At 31.2% G+C, this 21,140-nt stretch overlaps 2 protein-coding genes across 2 annotated transcripts; both read left to right on the plus strand.

The window, feature by feature from the left end:
* The first annotated feature begins 2,319 nt into the window (after nucleotides 1–2,319).
* LOC129976410 (protein maternal effect lethal 26-like) lies at nucleotides 2,320–20,021 on the plus strand. The gene is made up of 2 exons (XM_056089960.1): nucleotides 2,320–3,962; nucleotides 19,903–20,021. The coding sequence occupies exon 1, from the start codon at nucleotides 3,068–3,070 to the stop codon at nucleotides 3,950–3,952; it is 885 nt and encodes a 294-aa protein (XP_055945935.1). The 5' UTR covers nucleotides 2,320–3,067; the 3' UTR covers nucleotides 3,953–3,962; nucleotides 19,903–20,021.
* LOC129975574 (speckle-type POZ protein-like) lies at nucleotides 2,494–3,045 on the plus strand. Its single transcript, XM_056088637.1, has one exon. It carries the CDS (start codon nucleotides 2,494–2,496, stop codon nucleotides 3,043–3,045), a length of 552 nt encoding a protein of 183 aa, XP_055944612.1.
* Nucleotides 20,022–21,140: the final 1,119 nt, after the last annotated feature.

Below are 21,140 nucleotides of genomic sequence, written 5' to 3' on the forward strand. Positions count from 1 at the left end.
TGCATCTAAATCCTATGGCCCGTGAAAATTCTGTGACTAGTCCCCTTATCTTATAGCTATTAAACAGATCTATTCTCTGACGTAGAACCTCCCTGTCCCCAAAGCCAGTCTCAAACGAACAAAGCACGCCCCACAGATATTCAATCAATCACCTATAACGAATGGTAGTGGGACATTTGCGTACGGCTCATAAAAGGCCAATAAATCATGCGTAGCTCTTTGGGGGTAGGGAGTGATTAGTCTAGGTTTGCTAAAACTTATGTTATCTGTTGGCAAGAGTATTTGGCGAAAAAATGTATTGGTATTTTGATTAAATTTTGATGCTTAAACACAAGAACTTTTGTCCATGTGTATACGCTGGCTCTGTACACACCAGGCCGTCTGCCTATTAAATTTGACAAATATGTACTTTGGAGGGTAGGAAAGTGATTTTTTTGAATTATTAATTAGAATTTTAATTAATCAAAACTAAGAGAAATATTGACTTTTTTCCGTGATAACTTTCTAAAAAGTTACCGTAAAAAATAGTTTTTACTTGTAAGTCATATCAATTCTCTGCATTATTCATTCACAGTCAAAGTATGCTAAATACAGTTCTCAAATGAAAATCAATAAACTTGAAAAGAAAATCTGAAATGGAAATCCCATTCTAATAAATTACACCTGAACTTAACTATTACCATCACAAACGATACCAATTATTTTAAGATAAGTGGATTATTTAAATGTACATTTCAGCTAATTAATAGCACACAAGACAATAAGAGAATTTAAGTCAGTAAATTTCCTACTATTTGAAGTTAAATTTGTTCAAAGCTTTTGAATTTCTGGTAATCAAATAAATAATTCATATACACATGAAATAAATAACTTAACAAGCCTGATATAGTTATAAAAATACATCTTATATTTAAAAATCTAGTATTCTCGTTTATATGGAAACTTCATCTTTTCATACGTAAATATAAACGGAAGATCTTGACTATAAGACATACATGCTATCTAAGATCTGTATTCTTTTTACAGAATAAAAATTCGCAAAGATTGATCAACCAATAAAATGAATGATTTTTTTTTAAATTTTAAGATAATTTACGATAGAGTCAATATTATTTTTTTTTATTAATATTTTTAAATGCACTGAATTGCATATTTCTTTCTCCCAAATATACGTGAGTTAAATTTAGTATCTCTACGTGCAATGGTCTATATTTTAAATAGACTGATAGACGAATATATATATATATTCACTCCTTATTTTGTTAACTAAAACTTTTAGATTAAAGTCTGAATATTCCACACTTTAATTTTTGAATAATTTTAAACGAAAAATTTGGAGATATCTGTGAAATTTAAAATATATGCTTCCGTGTTAAAAGTCATTCAGTCAAGTTTTTTCCATTCCCTCTCCCCCTAGTAATATGAAAACGCGCCTCTTCTCTCTCATGATTTTAAATTTATTAATAACCTGATTTTTCTAAAAAATATTATCTATTGCCTTTCACTACTCACAATCCCGCTTCCGCTCAAATCGAAGTGGTCTTGGTTCACGCTAAATACAATGTCGTATGAAGTATTTTTCCGCTGTTGCGGAGAGGTGACTTCTAGCTCAGGTGTCATTCTCTTCTTATGGCCGATGATCAAACTTACGAGATATGGCTCAAAATAGCCTTCTTGTGACTTCGAAACGGAATGGTAATATGTTAATATAACCATTACCTATATATGTTAATATGTCATCCATTACCATTTTGCTTTTTCAATAGGCAGTTTATCGTATTATATAAATAAAAAAAATAATGTATTTGAGTTTGGTTCCTGGCTTAAATTATAACTAGCCTGAGCTACATTTAATTGAAATTATTGGAATGTTTCTAATACAAATCTCCTTAGTTTCTCTAATACAAATAAATTTATTAACCAAATAACTTACTTTAGGTAAAGTAGTATAAAAGTGATAGCATAAAAAGAAAATAAAACATGTCATTTTATTTATTTGTTATTGTCATTACTTTTTTGTTGTTGTTGTTATTGCAATGTTTTAATTTTTTCTTTCCAAAATTATAAAATTAATGAATTAAAATCAAAATAGCAAGAGGTAAATAAAAAATCGTATACCAATCGTATTCAAATTGTTTCAAAAAAAAAAAAAAAAAGGAAGGAAGAAAGAAAAGCCGAAAGAAGCCAGATTGAAAGAACTGCAACGATGGTGGTTCGCCAAAAAGGGTGATAAGCGCCAATGAGTGGTCTAGCAAAGGGTAGAATGAAATACTAAAATCTCTGTAGTCAACAGTCCTTTTCAACTAGTGAAGAGGGAAGCAGATCCCTTTCTACTTTCTTTAAAGTTCCAGGGAAGTCGGGAACACTCCTACTTATTTCCCTATTCGTTTCTGAGAAGTCTAGACGACATTTTAATTCAGAAAAAAGAGCATCTTGAATTCTTTTTAGTGCATCTATTGTTTTTAGGCAAGAACAGCGCCATTTTTTTCGACAATGTACGAAGATGACAAGTTTTATTTTCAATGGAAAATCAAAAACTTTTCGTATTCTGCAAATAAGACTGGTCAAGCACTTGTGAGTCCGTCTTTTGTTGCCGATGTTCTAGATGAAACCAAGTGGCACCTTGCAATTTATCCAAGGGGCAAAGATGATGAAGAATACATAGACATTTTTGTAAAAAGATTGAAAGATGATGGCGGAGGTGTTAAAATTTCAATTATATTCACAATTGAGTTGGAAGCGGCAGATTCATCGCGCCAAGAACGCAGAGTAAGTCTTAATTCACTTTTTGAGCGAGGCACTACTTGGGGCTTCCAACAGTACATTAAACGGCAAACCTTACTGGAAGACATGAAGTCAACTTTCTTGCCGGATGATATCCTAACAATACATTGCACGCTCGAGAGGGCTCCCACGGAAGTCGAGTATATCAAAGAATATATTGCTGAGACGTTTATAATGACCTTTAAGAAGGAATTCACATGGAATGTTAAGAATTTGCGTAGAGCCACTGACTGTTGTGACATAAGTGGTGCAATTTACTGACGAAAGCAATGCTTCCTTGCAAATGATCATTTGCGAGAGTGAAGATCTCAACAAAAATATGATCCTAAAGGTGAGAAAAGTGGAATCGGAAATAAACACCTTTGTGAGTTGCCGCATATCTGTTTTGGACAGCCAAGGTGCTGAAGCATTGGTTCGAACCACTCACCACTCTTTCGTTGAGGGATTGCAAATAATTTCTCAGCATCTCTTCGACCGACAGGAAATAAAGGATTCTTACTGGCAAGAGGACACCTTGAGTTTGCGATTCGTTCTGAATGTGCAAACAGAGAAGGGGTCTGAGACGATTTCACAGATAGTTCATGAATCTCCTATTGATGAAAATCTGGAAGAATATATTAACAAGGAGCTAATCAAGGATTACGAGAATATGTTCTTCAACGGCAATTTTAGTGATGTAAAGGTCAATGCAGGCGGTAAAGTAATCAACTGCCATAAGAGCATTCTATGTGCGAGATCGCCAGTTATGAACGATTTGTTGGACAAGGCTGACCAGGCATCAGACGGCTGTGTGATCATTGATATCGACGACCTGGATGGTGATACAGTGGAAAGAATGATTTATTTTATGTATTCTGACAAAATTAACAACATAAATCCTACCATAGCTTTAAAATTGTTTCTGGCTGGTCATAAGTATCAGATAAAATATCTCAAACAGAAGTGCTCGTTATATCTCAAAACAGCTTTCACTTTCGAGAACGTTTACGATATCTTAGTCGCAGCTCATATCTATGAAGACGGCTCTTTAAAACGGAATGCAATAAGCTACATCAGTGAGTATTTTTCTGTTATCTGCTTAACTCCTGAATGGTCAAACTTCAGAAAATCAGAAAAAGAACTAGCTGCATACACCTGTTTAGAAATTCGACGGATGAAAAACCTGTAATTTTATTCAAGTGAGTGCATTTTTTTATTTTGATGCGGCTGAAATGCTGTTATATTTTCATACAATTTCATTTAAATTGATTTGTTGTATGCTTTTTAAGGTGGAATTCTCTTTTTCAATCGCTTCTAGATACCGAGTTTTGAAATTTTGTTCACTTATATGCTTTGGATTTTAATTTTTTCAAATTTTAATTGGCATTCGTAATTCCTTATTAATAGAACTACTTCACAGTTATTTTGAGGCAAACATTTATTACAAGATTCCGCGATACATATATTATATAATAATGAAAACAATAATAACGATAAATTAAAAGCTTAAAAAGTAATTTAATAGAATAATTCAACTTTTTAATTCTCTAAAACTAATGTGTTTTTAATTAAATGTTTTTTTTTCTCTTTAAATTAGTTTATTTCTAACTTTAATCAGTTAGTGTCAATGCTGTAATGTGTAGGATGTGAGACCTCTGCATTTGGATAAATAAATGGTTTTTGAATCTTTTAATGACTCGTATTGGAAAAAAAGAGTTTCGCATTATCTGACGACCGCCAAGCAGTGGCGAAGCGAGCGATTGTTCACCGGCATAGGAAACTGCTCGTGTCTTCTGCAAGTATTATGACCCAAGTCGATGAAAGAACCTGCTATTGATGGGTGGAAGTGGCTAAGCTATGGCTCTATAAGCCCGGCAAGTTTGAGAATTCCAGTGCCTCAAAGGCCTGAGCCGTTTTTCGCGGAAGAAAACAGAATGGAATCGCCTTTCCCTTCAGAGATATAACAGGAGGGGGACACCTACTGAGTTATAATTGAAATGCATGGTCAGTTTCTACCCCCATGGGACTGCCGTTTGCGGTTTGAAAGAAGGGTTTGCTTAGTTTACACTTACACGTGTTTCCACGATTTTAGGTGCATTTTTTAATTGCTAATAACTAAGAGTAAATTTTAAAAATAAAATAAATATAAAGCAATTAAACACAAAACATCATTATCTTCGAATTTCCTTGGATATTATTTTTTTCAAAAGTTATTTTCTTACATATAATGATAAAAATAAAGTTGGAATTTTAAGTTCGTAGTGTTAGAATTCGTGTTTTTTTTTTAATTATTTTTTAAACTTTTATATAAAGTAAATGAATATTATCGTGAAGTCTTCAAAGAATTGGAAACTATTTTAGTAACAAAAATCTTGATTTTTCAAGCTTGTTTTTATTTTATAATTATTAATAAAATAATTTAAATTTATTTATTAAAGTAAAATGGAGCATGCTTTCATTTGCTTTTTAACTGACCAATGATATTTTTACTAACTTTTTAGATGCAGTGCAATTATAAATAATGGGTTGGTGGCTCAAAAACTGAAAGGAAAGTAATGAAAAGGTTAACAAAACTTAGCGTTAAAATGTATTATTTTGCCAATATGATTATTGATGATTGCCAATCTCTAATTACCAAATATCAGCAGAAATATGGAATGCAGTTTGTTAAAATCTCTTCCTTTCTGCATTGTATATTTAATTTCCTGAAAAACTAATTCCGTAAAGGTGATCGCGACGAGTATCTTAATACAATTCTTTCTTTTGCTTCTTCGAAAATAAAAATGTATTTTCACATTAGTAGTTTCAGTACATAATTAGAGGGCGGAGAGAAGCGATATTTCACATAAAAGTATTTATCGCTATCGATTCCTAAAATTATCATTCCATTCAATCTCATAAAAAATTCCATTACAGAAACTTGTAGAATTTCTACAGCAATTCAAATTAGTCTCTGAATTAAGATCAATATTTTCTATTTAATTTCATAATTAAAACATAATAAATTTTATTCCAAACAGTTTTTATATTTGTATAAAAGTGCGTTTCTGACAAATAAGGTAATAAATATGTAAAGATTATTTTTACTTTTCGCACTCATGTAGACATTTATCAAACGGTGGATCATTTTTCAATTATTTTCCCAGAAGATTCTTCAAAATTGAAACTGGATGCATCAAATTTTGCTTTATTTCTAAATTTTATACAGCAATTGACTTTAATTAGCAGTCATGATACTTTTTCTAAAATGGACTCATTGTAAAAAGGTGAGGAAAGAAACAGTCATTGCCCAAATTTTTATTTTATGTTTAATTGGGATTTTTTGGTAATGCAATAAATTTGGAAAAATCGATTTTTAATTAAATAAGGTACCAGAAAAGAAAACACGAGAAAACAGATTTCGAAAAATATTTGAATAATCAGAGTCAATATAAATAAGTAATATGATTTTTTTTTTTTTTTACTTGATAAACATATTAAAAATCTTTATCTTATGCATAAAAAAACTGAAAAACTAATGGCAATCGTAATAAAATGTTTTTAAAAAATCCAATCATTGAATTTAGGTCTTCTTAACTGATAAATAACGATTCTTCCCCTTAGTTACTATCTGGCTTGTTCCTTTTCCTTCGCAGACATAACATGACTTGAAAAGGCGCTCACCGATCACTGTCAAGCTTAGAGGACCCCCACCCCATAGCGAGAATATGGTCACAACCCCCGATAGACATCTATCGGGGGTTGTGATATGGTGCGCTCATCTCGATACATCGAGATGAGTGGTGCGCTCATCTCGATACATCGAGATGAGCGCACCTAACCTAACCGCCTTAAGAGTGCCATATACAGAGAAAGAAACCCGATGTCGACGAAAGCGCCACCTATCGATGGGGGGGATAAGGCGGTGACCAAACTAATGACGGAAGAGGCTTAAAAGGTTTGATTGACAAGCCGAATAACACCCAACAAAAAAAGAATTCCTAGTCCCCAGGAGATATTGCTGTGTGAAGAGAGTGACACTTAGAAGGTCAACCGACCCACCGAACTGGCCCCAATAAAACTTTCCCTTACTCTTTTTCGAAAACCGACACTGTCTTTGTACATCACGAGAGGGGTTTAGTGGGGTTCATGACCCACCCAAACTTGTTTGGAAAAGATACTCTTTGAGTTGGATATTTTAGATTTTCTCTGCTTTCACAGAAAATCGTACCGAGGGCAGCGTGAATGTTAGAAGGACTCTTGGAACACAGAACTCAGCACTGATTAATTATTGAAGTACTTCGATCTTGGGACATTTAATTGCTCTTCATAATTCTGTTAATTAATATTAGAGAATCCTGAAATTTAGAAGGAGTAATTGAATATTTTAATATTTATAGTATTTCGTTTGACGCGACTTTATTTTTAACAAAAATTGCGTTCATTAATTTTTCAATCCAGGAGGATCGGGCAAGATCTATGTGCCTATGAAAATATAAGACCACGAACTCATCCCTAAGGTGACCATTTTTTTTTTTTAACCTGAAACCAGGACAATATGAATTTTGACCAGCCACGCTCAAATTTTATAAATTTTTATCAAAAATTCACCCAACGGCCAGCCTGTATACCTCAGTAAATAAAAAACTTTTAGATATCAAAAAATGTTGCGTTTATTTAAACACAAGAAATGCGAAAACTAAAATATGATTTTACAATATAAAAATAAAACATAATAAACATAACATAACATGGAAATCCATACCTAATATAATAACATAATAAAATATAAGGAGTTATTTAATTTAGTTTGTTTTTTTATATTTTTCTGAGGAGTGAATTGCTTTTAACAAATTTTTGTTTTTCTGTATATTTTCATAGAACTCCATACAGGTTGCATTTAAATTATTTTTGACAATCAACAAGAATTTCAAAGTTTCCCCTTTCAATTGGGTTTTCTCGCTAGTCCAGATGTTGTTTAATAAAGAAAAAAAACCGTTCGGTCGGTGCATTAGTTCTTGGCATACAGAGGCAATACTCTACCAATTTGCCAATATTATTGGACACATCATTTTCTTTAAAGGCTTTAAAAATTTGAATCCACCTATCTGATACCGAAACACAATTTTGTTTCCAATGCCCAAGTTTCTTCTGTGCTGTAGCGCTGAATGAAACAGATTTCATCAAAGAGCTCATCTTCAATTAAATTTATTTCCGGATAATGTTGAATTAAATAGTCACTGCATACTTGAACCATTTGATGCGTAGGTTTCATGTTTAATGTAATCCAATTAAACTTTTCGATTCCCTCATAATGGCCTTCCCATTCTTCCAGATACTGAAAACATGTGCTGTAAAATTCCACCACTTTTTCTTTGAAAATATTCGATTTAACTAAGCCGTCTTCTAGACTTTTTAAATTTTGTCGAACTTGCAGGGGCAGAAACACACTTGCTATCCTGTCATCAATTTTGGTTTTAAGGTCCTTATAAATGATATTTGTTTCCAACATAGAAATATCCTGTCCTTCTATCTTTAAAACCGTGCTATGAAACATTGACGACACATTATGGAGAAAGAAAAGCCAAGATTCGGTTTCAGGATTCTCAAAATAATTTTTAATAATTGTCGGAGTTTTTTTCATTAGACGCAAAATACGATTTTAATGCAGGAAATATTTCCAACACGCCCTCAATAGCTGGTCGTAACGCTAACTACCGCGTATCCCTGTAACCCAAAGGTTTTTAATATTCTATGTCTACAAAATTACAAAATTCTTCTGACGCTCACAGTATAAATGTAAAAGTAAGAGTAAATCTTGGTAATTAAAGTTTGTATATCAATTGGAAGGCAGTCCGCCGCGGTTTGTATAGAATTGTTTAAAATATGCGCTGAGCAACCAATTCCCACAAACTCCCGTCCGTCCAAAGTAGCTTTTAGCTTGGTAAAAATATTATTTTTCCCTGCTCTTCGCATGCCTCCAAAGTTAGTGTTGGTGTTGTCGGCACAAAACCCTAATATCTTGCTTTCTAAATTATGTTTTTTTAAGACCTCTACAATATATTCGGTAACTATGTCAGACGTTTCTCCTGGCAAATCCTTTACTTCAATAATTTTTACTTGTATTCCATTCTTGTATGAAAAATATCTGACAAGTAAAGGAATAAGTTTAATTTCTTTGTGATTTGAGGCGTCTGAATACACTGATATAAAACTTACGTTTCTCAAATCTTCATCCAATATTTGATTTGCATAAGGGACAAGTACATCGGTGATCATAGCTTCGCATTTGGTCCTAGAGCATGTGAATTTAGCATCAAAATATGCCTTAATAAGTTTACAGGTACAGTCCATTGATCTAAAAGATTCATTATGCATAACTGTATGATATGCCCACAAATCTTCAGCAGCAGCTATTTTCTTCTCGGCAGTTTCAAATTCTTTTTTTCTTAAAATATGATGTCATACTCGAACTTGCAATTGCTGCTGACACTGCTCGTTTGTGTTTAACTGTTTTTATGTGGTTTTCAATGTCGCTTTTTCCACTATTTGCAATAGAAAACGTACTTCTACATTTTTCTACAATATACTTCACTTGGATTAATATTATTACTTTCTTTAATAAATGTATATTTTAATTTTAAATCATCATTAAATACGCACTTTCGTCGTTTTGCCGCCATGATAATAATAAGGTAGGTACATCACAGAACTTAGTACATCAGACCACCACAGTCTTGTATGACGTCGTGGCGGTCCTGCTCATGCGACACCTGACGATATCACATGGAATTATCAGGGTTGCCAGTTCTATTTTTATTATTTTTATTTTATTACTTTTTTTGTTTTAATGTTTTCTAATCTAAAACCAGTACTTTTCGTGTACTGGTTTTGTTTAATGACTAACCAGGACTTATGCCCTGAAAACCAGTACTGTAGTGGTAAAATCAGTACGAATGGTCACCTTACTCATCCCCAAAGAATGGGTTCAATCCTTTCTCTCAATAGTTTTAGTACTTACAGATAATTCTAATAAAATGTCCCTAGATTTTCTTTAAAATTTTATAAGTAAATTATTTATTTAAAAAAATATTAAATAAGCTTAAATGAGGAAGGAAACGAATAAAATTAAGGTGAATTTTTCAATTTATGAGACGTATTTGATATGACCTGGTGTTTCTGTGTAGCTGGGATGTTCCTAATTTCTGCCTGATTTTCGCAAAAAAGAGAATATCCTAAATTTTAATTAAATGACTCATTTGTACCATATTAAAAAGAAAAAATAAATATAGTTATTTTGAAAATAATGTTAGGATAAATTCTATTAATTAGCTTTTCTAAAAGTGGAATATAACCAACTTAATATGATAATGTGCATAAATTGGAAGAAAAAAATAAATTGTAAAATGCATATATTAGATTAAGTTTCTCCTGGTTTTCGAAATGTTTTAAACCATTAATTGAACGATTTCTTTCTTTTCTTTTGCTTTGTTTTATTTATTTATTGGATTTTGCCAATATCACCATTCATCCGCTTAGCCAGGATTTCGTATCAGAATTCTGAAATGTTTCAATCTGAAAATTCATCTTGGCCTTGTAATAATTTTTACTTATATATATAAAAAAATAATATGAAAATAAAAAAAAGGGTTACAATTTTTTTTAAAAAAATTATATCTAATTTCTATAGAATTCTTTTTTTAATATTTCACAATATGTATAATATGGTCACCTGTATTTAACAAAGAAAAGAGTAAAGTGACCGCAAACATTTCTCTAACATCCGGAATAAGTCAAAACTGTTTCGCATTCCTGAAGGTTATCAGCCATTTTTTTTATTTGTAAGTAACTAAAATTTAAAAAAATGTTTAGCGAGATTCAATTAAAAAACTTGGTAGAAATGTTGTTTCGTTCAAAATAGAAATTATGATTACTTATATATAACCATGAATTGGAAGAAAAACAGTTGTAAAATATATTGCAACACAGATGCCAATAAACATTAAAAAACATTATTTCTTTGTCATATAAGAAAAAGTTTTTATGAAAGTAGTGATCAACTTAGTTTAAGATAATTTTTATAATCCAGATTTATGATTGATAAACTCATAAAACTCATACTCATAAGTGTATATTGAACTTCAAATTCGACAGACATGCAACATTTACTACTAGTTTAAAAAACTTATACTGTTCCACATTTTGTGCAAGGCATCTTTCTAATTTTCAATAATCTCAACTAAAATGGGAACTTGAAAAACGAAAGTATTTAAAGTTCAACTAATGCAAAAATTTTCTCATTCAGTATTGTTTATGAGCATTACAGATAATATTCTTATCCAACATTAATTAATTTCACTAACATTGATCCTTATACATCCAATAACTTATTACATTAAGGACATTTCCTTGTTCCATTAAACAATTATTTTCTCATTATCCAAATATAAGCAATGTAGATACATGAATAGGAGGAAAGATCGATAGTAAAATATATTGGTACAGAAATACTAATATAGATTAAAAAAACAACAACAACATTACTTTGTTGTCATGTTGCTGTTGAAATTTTAATTTAATGATAACGATGCGTGAAAATTTCTCTGAAAGCTTTATTTAAGATTTCTAAAATAGCTCCCAAACCACTAATATAATTAGGAGTACTTGCATAGCTCGTAACTTGATAAATATTAGCAAAATCAGAACCAGAAACATAAAATAAAGCTATTAAATTATATTAATCGGTAACAAGAAAAAAAACAATTTTACACGTTTATTTTTTATTATTATTATTATTATTATTTATAAAGATATTGCTTAGTGAACAAATGTAATATACATACATACACATACATTTCCTTTTATGAGAAAAGATTATAGCGATTTCGAAGAAAACGTATTCAGAAATATGAGAATATTCAAATATTAGTAAATACAAGAGGATATAGATTTTCTTATATCTTACCACCCTTTAAATGAATTTAATTCCTGTAATTATTTTTCTGATGAAATCAATATTACTTTTCCATTTAGAATAAAATTTACTATCATTTATTACAAAATATATAAAACATTGATAAAAAAAACGTAGGCAAAATAGAAACGAATTATATACAAAAAAGTACAGTTATAAAAGTGACCAGAGAACAAAAAGCTTCAAAAACATTCTTATTGTGCTTTCTCCTTTTTTTTTCTTTTGGACCTCTATAATAGCAGAAAATCCCGAATTTTCATTGATCTCGGATATCTGGGATCAACAAGTTCTGGCAACAAACAGTCAAAATAAAAGTAGGTCAATTTTTTTCTCCATTTTTTTTTATGCCAAAATATTGGATCACGAATTATTTTCTCTGTTTTTTGCCCCTTCTCCGTCCACATTGCAAATAAACAAAAGCATCTTTGTGTAATATGCAGCTGGCTCTGCACTTGAAAATAATACTTATGGTTTTTATTTACAATTGTTGTTCCATCTTTGTTTAATTTCCAGAATGGGAATTTTTTTGCTTTTATTGCCTTATATGGAGAAATATTTTTGCAGGATGCTAAGTTTTGTCCCATTCGCTTTTTCCAATTTGCCGACGAGAACAATCTTGTCTTTTTACCTCTTCGATAATACATATTCAGTTAATTTCCCCTCAATATTTCAAACATGTGAGTAAGAAAAATAAACGATTTGCAAATTTACAGATAGATATAATCATATACTTGAAAATAGTCTACTAAATTTGTTTACAAGGATGCAGTAGCATTCGCAGAAACAAGTGTGGGTTGTGAAGACCACAGCTGTGATGGTAAACAAAATAAAAAGAAAGGAGGAAAGAAGAGAATGCTGAGGGGGAGATTTTAAGACCTAGTGAAGACCAGATAATAAATCAGATTGTAAAGGGTGGGTTTATAGTGTATTCCTCCGCGAATGGGAGGGGTTAAAGGAGCATTGGAGGGGAGTGCAAATTATTTTTCCAATTTTAGGACTAAAATACTGCTTTTACACATTTTTTTAAAAAAAATTAAATATGCATCGGAAAGAAGATACCAATAGTGATGTTGCTATTATGCTATTTTTATTTTATTTACGATAGAATTTTGTATAGAATTATTTAAATGTCCGAAGTTGAAGTTTTGAGACTTTTAATAAATATTTAAAAATACTTTGAGAAGTCCGAGAAAAAATTCGTTTGGCTGAAACCTGTATTTTTATTCTTTCTACTGATTGCAGTTGACTTCATAAGAAAGAAACCGCAATAGCAAACTTAATAGTCTAAAAATATTTCTCTATAGGATAACATTACGTTTGAAAATTGTAGGTGGCGTGTATACGGCACCCTTAAAGCGCCCGAGTCAGGGCCCTGTTGGACCGTGGCTGTCGAGAGACCTCGGCTACGGTTGGACGGGGCGGTCTCGGGCGAGTTAGGGCTCATAGGGTTAAAAGGTTGGACTGACAAAATGAGGTGGGTCGTTCGCGAACGGCGGTGTGGAACTTGCTAATTTCATGCTTGAACCTCACAGAGGTAAAAAGACAGATGCTTGCGGTTATGTCCGCAAAAGAATGAGAAAGCGGGGGGTGGGGGGCAGATATTTCAATACACTTAGCAGAAGACTGGTAGTTGACCTTGAGTGAATGTCCATTTTTACAAATTTTCGACATTCGTCTAACAAAAAGGAAGTGCTTTACGGAAGGTAAAAGTTTTCAGTTCGTAGAATCAAAAAGTGTGGGATTTTTTTTTTTTCCCTTCCTTCTGGAGGCAGGAGGGCATGCCATTTTTTTATATTGGAGATTTCAGAGAGTGTTAATTGTAAAAGATTTGTATTGAAAAAAGCGTAGGAGTGGTTTACGACTTTGCTGCTATGATACTAAATTTTACCTTTTGTTTTAATAATAGTAATAAAAAAACATATTTCAGAAATTCTTAGTGCTACAATATTGTCATAAAGTGAATTCACATATTTTATTTCTCTCTTTTTATTTTACTTCGCACCCTCTTTTATTCCTAACTTTTAAGATATTATAAAAAAAAATATGAAATAAATTTTATTTAAGTGACGAGAATTGCTATCATAATAAACTATTTATTTACTTTGAAAAAAAAAACCCAAATATATCACATCTATTACTCCACAGATGAGAAGATGAATAAATTCGCTTCTAAGGACAAATAATGAGAGTTAATAATATTTAAAACTTATCTTATTAAGCAACTGCTTCTTTAAAATGAATCTCCTTATTTCAGTGTTGTTTTATCTTCATTTCTGAAAAAAAGATTCTGAATAGAGATTATAGAACTCGGGCATTAATTACACTGCTTTCGTAAATATCAAAATGTGTTGTTTTTCCCGCTGGTGTGATGTGGGAGTTTGGAGAGGGGGGTGCTAGACGGTCTTGTCATCTGACCAGGGTTCAAAATGACGAGGACCGTACCCAAAGTAGCCCTAGTGTTGCTTTAAAAGCGGGACATCAATATAACTAAACTAAATTGACATCCAGGATGATTAGGATCTGTATTTCTGAAGGCTTATCACCTATTTTTTATTTATATGTATGTAAATAAAATTTTTAAAAAATTATCGAGATTCTTATAAATAAGTTCGGAAAAATGTTATTTTTTAGCATAATAAAGATTATGATCTCCCTAATATAGCCAATGTCTCTTCATGAATCGAAAAAAAAAAAAAAAAGTAGCAACATATATTGCTACACAGATGCTAACAATATTAAAAAATATTATTTCATTGCTATATAACAAAATATTTTTATGAAAGCGGCGACCAGCTTGTTCCGCTGGGATTTGCAGATGTTAAAATGTTTTTCTTTCTTGGTCTTGATCGCTTAATCAAAGGAGTATTTTTAAACTTCAAAACTGATAGACATGTAACACTTATTTTAAAAACCTTGTATAGTTCTGTTTGTTATACAATGCATCTCTTTAATTTTTAGTCATCTCGACTAAAATATGAACTTCTATTTGAAAAACAAAAGTTTAAACTTCAAAAAATACAAAACCTTTCTTGAAGAAAGGAACAAAAATAATCATTCAGCATTCTTTATGTGTATTATAGATTATATTTTTACCTAATATTAATTAATTTTTATTAATATTCATTCGTATTTTATACACCTTATCCTAATATACCTTTTCTTATGCATCTAATATTTTATTATAATAAAAAGTAGCAGGATTTCAGAATAAACGCCCTTTCCTAAAAATTTCAGTATTGGCCCATTCCACGGTAATGTATGTGACAATCGGACTAAAAGATATGCATAAATATCTGATAAATTTATGTACAAATGTAGTGAAAGTCAAAAATTTAATTTTGTTAGACAATTAAAAAAGAGTTTTAATAAATGGTAATGAAAAATATATTTGTATTTAAATTTTGAGAGACCTTTTAAAATTTTTTTTAGATAGTCACGTATGTGACAAAAATTGGAACTGTGATTTGATAACACCAACTTTCTTTAAAAAAATCAGTGAATTATATGCATGAAACGTGCTTAAAAAAAGTTTCCCATAAGAAAAAGGTTTAATGAAGACAAACTAATAAATGCATTAAATATTTCTTTAATTTTTCAATTAAAAAAAAAATGTAACTTTACAGGTCATGTATGTGACAAGTAGTCATGTATGTGACATCGTTCAATTTCACATAACTGCATTTTGAAATATTACAGTATTGCGACCGTTAATTATAGGTGTTGGCAATACTCTAATTATGTCATCCCGCTGAATAACTCCTATATCATTCTCTTGATAAATGAAGTTGCATACGGATACCTGCTTTAGGAAAATAACATTGATTTCGGTGTTATCTAATGCAGACACCTGTGCTACATAAGGCTTCCAGGACTTTTTTCCAAACACTTTTACAAGTAAAAACTTGCCAAGTGAAATATATGCAGAAGTGTGATTTTGTGCAAGTAATGGAGTTCTTTTCAAACACTGTTCTGTATTTTTACAAAAGCATAGCTCTTGCACAGTTGTATCCAAATTTTGCTGACTTGTAAATAAACAAATGTGTTCATCCAAACATTTAATTATGTGGGCTTTTTTAATTCCTGGAACATCCTTAGCTAAATTCCAATCAATTTGAGTTTTATCTATATCCTTTTGCAGCATAGGAATGACAGTGATATTTTGTACTACTTTTGCAGCAACTGTAGCAAAATCAACTGCATTCTGTACTATAGCTCTTCTTGCCTTTACTTCCGCATAGACTCGGGACTTTGCAGTACCTCCTATCCCATCAACAACTCCCTTTCCATGGGAAGTTGCTGAATATTTCCATTCGAAACTAGAAAAATGCTTTTGTGTTTTGAATAAAATAAAGAGGAAGTAACAAATAAATTTGTTTTTAAACTCGCTGGATGGTCCATCGCTCCAAATTATTAATTTTGGTTTATTTGCCTGAAATTTAATAATTTCCAAAAGCTTCAAAATGAAAGCAGACACAGATAGCTTAGATTTATCTTTAGTATCACTTACAATAAGATAACTCTGTGTTTTATGATTCTTTTCAAATAATGCAGCTGTAAACAAAGTTACGTTTTCCCGGCTCCATAGTGCAGACTGTATTTCACTTTGCCACTCACATGAATAACTCATAGCAAAATCTACTTGCAATACAACAGTATTGCTTTGCTTTATATCAGATTGAAAGGCAGCAGCTTGGATTCGTTTAATTTTTACATGCTGCTTAAAACTTTGAAAATTTTCTAAAACATTATCAGTTAATTCAGCTATGCAACCTTCATTGGTTTCTTTATAGAAGCGCTTATTTTCTGACTTAACCCATTGGTGCCATTGTACATTAGAAGCATTATTTAATCCTTTTTTGCCAATAAAATCTAAAAGCAATTTTCCAGCATTACATTTATCACATTTTGTTTCCCAACACTTTGATTCCAAGTCTGAATTGCACAGCACTTCTTTCCAAAAATCATTGTTATAATCAATATTTAATCCTTTTAACAAAAGAATGAAATTCTCATGACTCTTGCATTTACACTGATCACTAGGTGTGTCTTTAAGAAGAAGAACATTTTTAGGTCTTAAACTGCAAAATTTTGAATATCCAATATTAATGCTTGGATTTTCTTCCTTAAACAAAGCATGTGCTTCTTTCATATACATTGTAAGAAAATGTTTACGAACACGTTTTTTAATGCCATTTTCCCAAATTATCATTTCATCATGCATTCCTGGAGCAGTGTAGACTATGTCTGCTCGGCACAAGAAGTCTGCCACAAGTTCTTTGTTTTGATTATTATCACTGATATTGGACTCTCTTTCCTTTTGCAGTTTTAAACCTACCTTTTCCACTAAATTGCTGACTACAGCCATTCGTTTTCGAGGTGAGGTTGGTAAGGCTTTCAAAGTTTTTTTAACTGCTTTGCCAAGTGTCTGGGGAACTGTATAAGGAGAACATTCTGGGGTAGTCGCAATAGAAGAATTCAAACTTGAAATTTTTGTAGAATTACTTATCTTTTTGGCTGCTCTGCATTTCCTCTGCCTTTCTCTAGCTGCTTGCTTTTGTTTCTTTTTCTCCTTTTTTGTCATAGTTGCTGCTTTTAAATCTCTTATTTTTTTCTGCCTTAGCTTTTCTTTCTCTTTAAAATCAGGATCATTTCTTTTTTTCTCATAATATCTCTTTTGTTTAGTAGCATTTTTTATTCTTTGTTCATCATCCATATTTTAAGCTTAAAATAGCAAAATAAGACTAAGATGCTTAAAGATAGCAAAATCTGACTTGCAGCATACTTCAAACACAGTGTGCTGTGAACCTTTGCTTAAAAACAAACATTAGGTTATAGCTGGAGAAGTAAAGGAATGTACTGCCATCTGGTGAGATGAATTTAAAATAACTGCTTTGGATTTTATAATTCAATGTCACATACATAACTGCTTGAAGTCACATACCTGACCATTGAAAATTATAAATTAATTATAATATTTTTTAAATTTTTAAATGCAGTTTCATCAAATAGTATGATTATATTTAGAAAATAAAAATTTAGAACTTTCTATTAATTTAATGATGCAAAAAATAAAAAAAAAGTTTTAATGGTCATGTATGTGACACTCCACAATCTTCATTAGCTTTGATTGTTAAAACAAAGCCAAAATAGACATTAATTTGTAATTTTTTGATATAGTATTACTAAAAACATATTAACAATTGAAAATTAAAATTCTATAGGCACCTTATGAAAGGTGAAATAATTATAGAAACCTTTAAAAAATATAATAATGAAACAGGCCATTTACAAATTCTCAGCCAAGGTTTTAAAAAATGCAATTTTTGATGAGATCTAATATTTTTACACAAAAATCAAGTCAACAACAAGCAAAATCAGATATTTTTCATTAAAATTATGTGTTATAACCATGATAATAGATTAAAAAAAAATTTGCCCCTTGGTTTCAAAATCCATGGAATGGGCCTATTGCATGTTTTCGAAGTGAAACTGTAATTGTGAGAAAAACAAATTTTAAAAAGTGTATTAGATGCATAAGTCGAAATCTACTCATTATTCAAAAACAAAACGTAACTTCATACTTCCATCGTCAACGGGGGGGGGGGGCAAGATGAAATATTAATAGTATTAATATAAACAATGAAAATGCTTTGAATTTCCCTTCAGCATAGAAATATAGTGTTGTAAAATACATTTAAAATATTTTTTTATTAATAGATATTAAAAATAGGAAGAAAAAATCTGTGCGGCAAAACACTGATATCAGTAAAATAATAATTTTTTTAAATTTAAGGGGTCGCGGTGGCCTGGTGCTAAGGTCTCGGCTTCGGAATCGGAGGATTTGAGGTTCGAGACCCGAAGAACCATCGTGTGAGCGGATCTGGTACACGTTAAATACGTTAGGGCCAAACGCCCTCCCACTGGCGGGATGTGGAAGCTTGGATTGGGGGGTGCCAGCTCAGGTGTCGCCCTCGTCATCTGACCGCTGTTCAAAATGACAAGGCCTATCCCAAAATAGCCCTTGTGTTGCTTTAAAAATGGTACGTTAGTATAACTAACCTAACTTTAAATTTTAAGATGATATAAAAACTCTCCCTTATGATGTAATATTTTTGAAAGTTACCGCTGAAAAATGCGAACTTTTGCTTCGTTTATAATTAAATTAAAAAAATCTCGTGTAAACTTATATTTTCACCCTGCTAAGTAGATAGGAGCCAAGATGTTTACTAGTTATAGATCAAATAGTCTAGCTTGTTTAGCGCCAAAATAAACATAAACACGCAATTTCTCCTTTATTATTAGTAGAGACAGAGATAGAATAATAATAATAATTTATTGAAAGAATATAAGAGTACGGTAATTTGACAAGTTTATTTACAAGATTATATAAACAGAATATTACATAAAGTATCTACAAAAGAGAGCAAAGTAGCATCAATTACTAAGTTAAAAAAAAAAAAAAAAAAAAAAAAAAACGGTATAATATGTCAAGAATTTAGGAGAGAGATTAAATGAAATTCATCGACTCTCCTTTGCACATACCTCAGGAGCGCATGCATTTTGATCTCAAAATTGAACTTGTTTTGGATCACATATAAAGAGTTTATTTATTTTTTTTAAATAACGTAATGCATTCTTATAATTATTAGCTGCAATCCACCTCTTCCAAGAACCCTATTTAATCAAATATTTGCGAATTTTATTGAGAATTTTCGGCTGTCAGAAGACGCCGATCTGAACATAACTGTTGCGAATCTGGACAAATTAAGCACATATAGAATAATCTACAGGCTCTACTTAAATTTCCCGAGGACTCAAAATGGGATCAATTCTGAAAGTCTATTCATTTACCCCATTACAGTCCATTAAACGAACATTTCCTTTAATTTAAAAATGATTAATGTGTTTGAATGAACAATCATTTAAATTAAAATGACAATTCAAGATTAAATTAGGAGTGCATGTTGGTTCACAATATTGATTATCTTCTGTAGTATGATTACTTATATTTTAAAAACTTTATTATCATCAATGAATTTCCAATTACATTTGATAAGATTAGTATCGGTTACTTTTGTCACCCTTTATTCTTGGATGTGCACATCTCACCATTTTTTTTAATCTGTATTTTTGTAAACTTAATTTTTTTATTAGAGCCAATATTTTTTTTTCTTTCTTTTTTACAGATTAGAATGAAGTTTCAGAAGAAAAGTGACATCAGTGTTTCTGAAGGAGGAAAGTGAAAAAAATGATGTCATTAAAATATTTTGAAAATAAATAAAAAAAACAACAACAACATAGAATTGATTAAATGATTCATGTTCCAATTATACCTGCATTGTTTTCAAATATACCTGCATTTTTGAATTATAATTTATATATATATTTTTATCCTTCATTCAGAAGTTTGTAATAATACAATGATTGTTAAAATGTTAAGGGGGGGCGGACAGCACAGTATCAGAAGAAACAGCATTGCGTTTTATTTTTTAAATACGCATACTTATGTAAAATAGAAATTCATAATTCCATCATTAAAATATTCTAATAATAATTTGAATTATGATTCTTTCGCCAATTTCATGTTCTGTCATTCTTGAGGCTCATTAAAAAGAAGCATCGTATTATCTGATCATGTCACAATATCTTTTACCAAGAGCAGATTCCTTACACCTGGTGAAAATTGTTCTTTTGAATCTTGAATAGAAAACCGACAACATATATATCTATATAAACATTATTTTGCAGGTGCTTGGCTGAAAAAGAAAAGGAAAGAAAAAAACTTTTGCGTGGAACTTCTTCTTACACGAGAGGCATGATTTGTATTCAGAGAAGAGAGATAAGACGTATCTATTCATATTGCGGGACAGGAGCAAAGAGATAGTAATTTTTCCCCTCAGTGATTTTATTATGAGGTTCTAATAATGATCCTTTGACACGTATAGACTTAGGAAAGAGAATCTTAGGTTTGGAAATGTAAATTTTTATCTAAAGGGATATGTAGTTAGAGATTTCTATCCCTTCACTCGGAGCAACAATTGCGAAAAATGGCTACAGTCGCCCGTTTTCAGTCAGTGTTAGAAATAATTAAATAAAAATAATATGTTTTGGATCAGGAAATAAGAGAAAATTTTTGAATGAAGTAAAAGGGCTCATTTAAGATCTCCATATATAAATATTATTTCTAACACCCGCTCTAAAAAAGAAATGACTTCGCAAATCTCACGCTGCAAGCAAAGGGATAAAAATCCCTAACACCCACGACATTTCTTCAAAGATATTATGATTCCCTTTCCTAAATCGATGAGTGTCAAAAAATTCCCTGTAAGAATCTCTTAGTAACTAAAGGAGTAAACTTCATTGACTTTTCTCTTGTATCTTGGTGCAGACAGGCGTGTTCCACCGTTATTTCCAGTGTATCAAT

This window comes from Argiope bruennichi, chromosome 7 (genome assembly GCF_947563725.1).
Source record: "Argiope bruennichi chromosome 7, qqArgBrue1.1, whole genome shotgun sequence".
NCBI classification, from domain to species: domain Eukaryota; kingdom Metazoa; phylum Arthropoda; class Arachnida; order Araneae; family Araneidae; genus Argiope; species Argiope bruennichi.

Coding starts and splice junctions, on each gene's coding strand:
- LOC129976410 (XM_056089960.1), top strand. CDS start 3,068: ATGATCATTTGCGAGAGTGAAGATCTCAACAAAAATATGATCCTAAAG.
- LOC129975574 (XM_056088637.1), top strand. CDS start 2,494: ATGTACGAAGATGACAAGTTTTATTTTCAATGGAAAATCAAAAACTTT.